A 3,097-nucleotide genomic window follows, 5' to 3' on the forward strand; every position below is an offset into this window, starting at 1 on the left:
TAGCTGCTGTTGCCGCCGGAATAGCTGCTGTTGCCACCAGAGTAGTTGCCGCCAGTGGAGCCGACATCACCGGAGTAGGACCGGTTGTCGGAAGCCGAGGCGCTGGATGCGCCGAAGGGATCCTGAGAGCTAGGCCGAGACTGGGCCAGGGAGGAGGATGAGCTCCGAGAGGCACGTCCACGTCCAGAAGCCGGAACCGCGTCGTTCAACCAGGAATCCCCCTGATCCCAGTTGTTCCAGGCATCATCGGTGGCTGATCCGGCAAGCGAAAGGGGCAGGGGAAGGAGGGGGGCAGGACAATGACAAAGATGAGTGGGAGGCCAAGAGACCAGGGATATCCGACGTGGAGGAGCGCACTGGATTGCTGGGAAGCCCGACCCTGCGAGGCAGACCCCGAGGAGAAGGGCGACACTGAGGAGGCCGCCGGAGCGGGAGCCAGACCGCCACCGGAGGAGGTCTTGCTACGCGGCTTGTCAGACGAGGAGGAGGAGTTGCGCGAGGCAGCGGGGGCGGCCTCCACCTTCGGGGTCTCGCCACGACAGAGAGCATCAAGCTTTGATAAGTGGAGAGGGGAGGAGTGGGACGGCGGGGCGGGGGGGCAAGATGGCGGGTCAATAAGTACCGAGAGGCTGGGGAGGGCGATTGGGAGGGGCAATTAACATACATGGGCCTTGTAGCGAGTGAAGGCAGCAGCGTGGTACTTTCGGGAGATGGGCAGACTGCTGTTGTAGTCGCTCTGCTGCTCGAGGAAGGCACTGGCGACCGCATTGCCACCGAGCTATATCGGGGGGAAAAGAGGGGGGGGGGTGAGTATGAAGAGGGAAAAGGGAGAAGGAGGAAGGGCCCGAGTCGGAGGGACAAGAGACACACCTTCATGCGGGTCAGCTGCTCCGGACGCCAGGAGTCCATCTGGACAGAGCGCACGAAACTATGGGTTGAGGCGCGAGAGGGGGGGGGGGGGGGGGGGGGGGGGGGGGGGGGGGGGGGGGGGGGGGGGGGGGGGGGGGGGGGGGGCTCCTTTTCCCCGACTTTCCAGGGAGCCTCGATGTTTGACTTACACCGCTGGCACCGCCCCAACCAGAGGAGGTTGGCATTGTCAAGGAGTACACCGAGGCCCTGGCCACCGCACGAGTACCGATCTTCTACATGTCCACCTACCTGACGGACTACATTTTGGTCCACTCAACAGACCTTCGCCGGGCCCTGGAGGCCATCGACTCGCTCAGCTAGCGACCGGCCCGGGCCGGGGCGTGCTGCTGTTGGCCACCTCCTTTCCTGACGTCCCGTTGCCCATCCCCTCCTTCAGGACCAAGAAGGGCCTCCCCCGACAAATGGACATGCGTTGTGGGGCGGTAAATGGCGCTTGCTTCTTCTCTTCTTTTTTTTTTCGCTTGGGCATGTGCACACATGCGCTGTTCTATTCCGGGAAGGAGGGAGGATCGCCACCAAGAGCGAGAGCACCCCCAGAGCAAATCGGGAGGGGAAAATCGGGGAGAGAGAGAGAGAGAGAGAGGTGGGAGAAGAGCGAGGGAGCCAACGACATCGAGTCGAAGCGAAACGGTGTGCGCCGAGCAAACACCCCCCCCCCCCCCCTCCCTCCCACCCACTCGTGGTCGAGCCCCCTACCAGTTCCAGTCATCCGGGTCATTGGATGCTGCCTGGGCAGTGTCAAACGGGCTGGAGGAGGAAGTGGGCGCCTGACTGATGGAAGGGGCACTGGTGGTGGCGGTGGTGGGAGTGGTGGCAGCCGGCTTCAGGCGCGACGTCGATCGGGAAGTGGTTGGCCGGTTGGTAACGACATCCTGCGGATCCCAATCGGAGCCCCAGTCGTCGAAGCCATCCGAGGAGGCAGCAGTGCTCGGGGTGGCCTGCGCAAAGGGACTGATGCCAGACGACCGATAGGGCTGCTGGCCGGAGGAGGAGGAGGAGGCGCTCGGGGCGGCCTGCCCACCGAAAGAGGAGGTGCTTGGGGTGGAGGGCAGTGAGCTGCGGCCTGCCCCCGAGTGGGGCCCAGCCGCGGAAGAAGAGGAAAAGTTCGAGGAGGAGTGGCTCGCGGCGTCACCGCCATAATTACCGCCATAGCCACCGGCACTGTTGCCGTTGTTGTTGCCGAACTCCGAAGAGCCGAACCCGGAGGACGACGAGGCACTACCGTGGCCACCGGAGTAACCGCCGCCGCCGCCGCCGCCGCCGCCGCCGGATGCAGCCATGCCACCGCCGTAGCCGGAATAGCGGCCACCACCACCCCCGTGGTTGCCACCGCTGCCAGCACCATGGTAGCCGGAATCAGAGCCATAGCCGGAGTTGCCCCAGATGTAGTTGCTGATGCCCTGCTCTTGGACGAAGTTGGTGGTCGGCTCGATGACGTTCTCACGGAGGGACTTCCCGAGGAAGGCAAGGCCCTTTTTTCCGAGACAGAGAGAGAGAGAGAGCAGAGCAGGGCAAGAAAAGAACAAGGAAGAAGCAAGGAGTCAGTCCGGATCCGAGAGCAGGGGTAATGCGCCGAGGACGATGGGAAGGCAAAGAGGCAAACGCACACGCGAGATGGAGTCAACCGCATCGTCGAGCAGCTCGCCAGTAGTCCCACCAACGTAGGAGCCCCCGTAGCCACCGGAAGAGGAACCACCAGTGTTGTTCGAGAAGGCAGGGTTGCCGAAGCCAGCATACCGGCCACCCTGACTAGGAGGCACATTCCTGCCGGTGATTGTGGAGCGGCAAGAGGGAAAAGAGAGACAAGGAGAGGCAAGGGGAGGCAAGGGGGGAGGGGGGAGAGGGGGGGAGAGAGAGGGAGAGAGAGGGAGAGGGGGGAGCACACACACACGCACGCACACACACGGGTGCGTGGGAGAGAGAGAGAGAGAGAGAGAAGGAGAAGGAGGTAAGGACATGAACACGAGGAAGGGTAAACCGGGGTCGGGCGAGCTGAACATGAAATGAGGCAAGAAAGGGGGACAAAGGAGGAAGGGGGAAAACAGAGGAGAGCGTACTCGGGCCGAGAGGAGTTTGCAGCACCCATACGCTCGAAGTAGGCAACATTTCCGCCGCCGCCGCCGCCGCCGGAGTAGCTGCTGTTGCCGCCGGAATAGCTGCTGTTGCC

General features: G+C 63.5%; 2 protein-coding genes across 2 annotated transcripts in view; one reads left to right on the top strand and one right to left on the bottom strand.

The window, feature by feature from the left end:
* The window catches only part of H696_03098, an 8,786-nt gene extending 7,413 nt beyond the window's left edge, over nt 1-1,373 (top strand). The window contains exon 7 of the mRNA XM_009496987.1: nt 1,082-1,373. Coding sequence (XP_009495262.1) covers nt 1,082-1,230 — 149 coding nt within the window. The 3' untranslated portion in view covers nt 1,231-1,373. The remainder of the gene's footprint in view (nt 1-1,081) is intronic.
* A 219-nt stretch (nt 1,374-1,592) lies between these two features.
* Nucleotides 1,593-3,016, bottom strand: H696_03099 (hypothetical protein; the record flags this gene model as incomplete). The annotated part of the gene is made up of 3 exons (XM_009496989.1): nt 1,593-2,402; nt 2,538-2,679; nt 2,988-3,016. 3 exons carry the CDS (start codon nt 3,014-3,016, stop codon nt 1,623-1,625), a joined length of 951 nt encoding a protein of 316 aa, XP_009495264.1. The 3' UTR covers nt 1,593-1,622.
* Between the last annotated feature and the right edge of the window lie 81 nt (nt 3,017-3,097).

The sequence above is a fragment of the Fonticula alba genome (assembly GCF_000388065.1).
Source record: "Fonticula alba strain ATCC 38817 unplaced genomic scaffold supercont2.4, whole genome shotgun sequence".
Lineage (NCBI taxonomy): Eukaryota > Rotosphaerida > Fonticulaceae > Fonticula > Fonticula alba.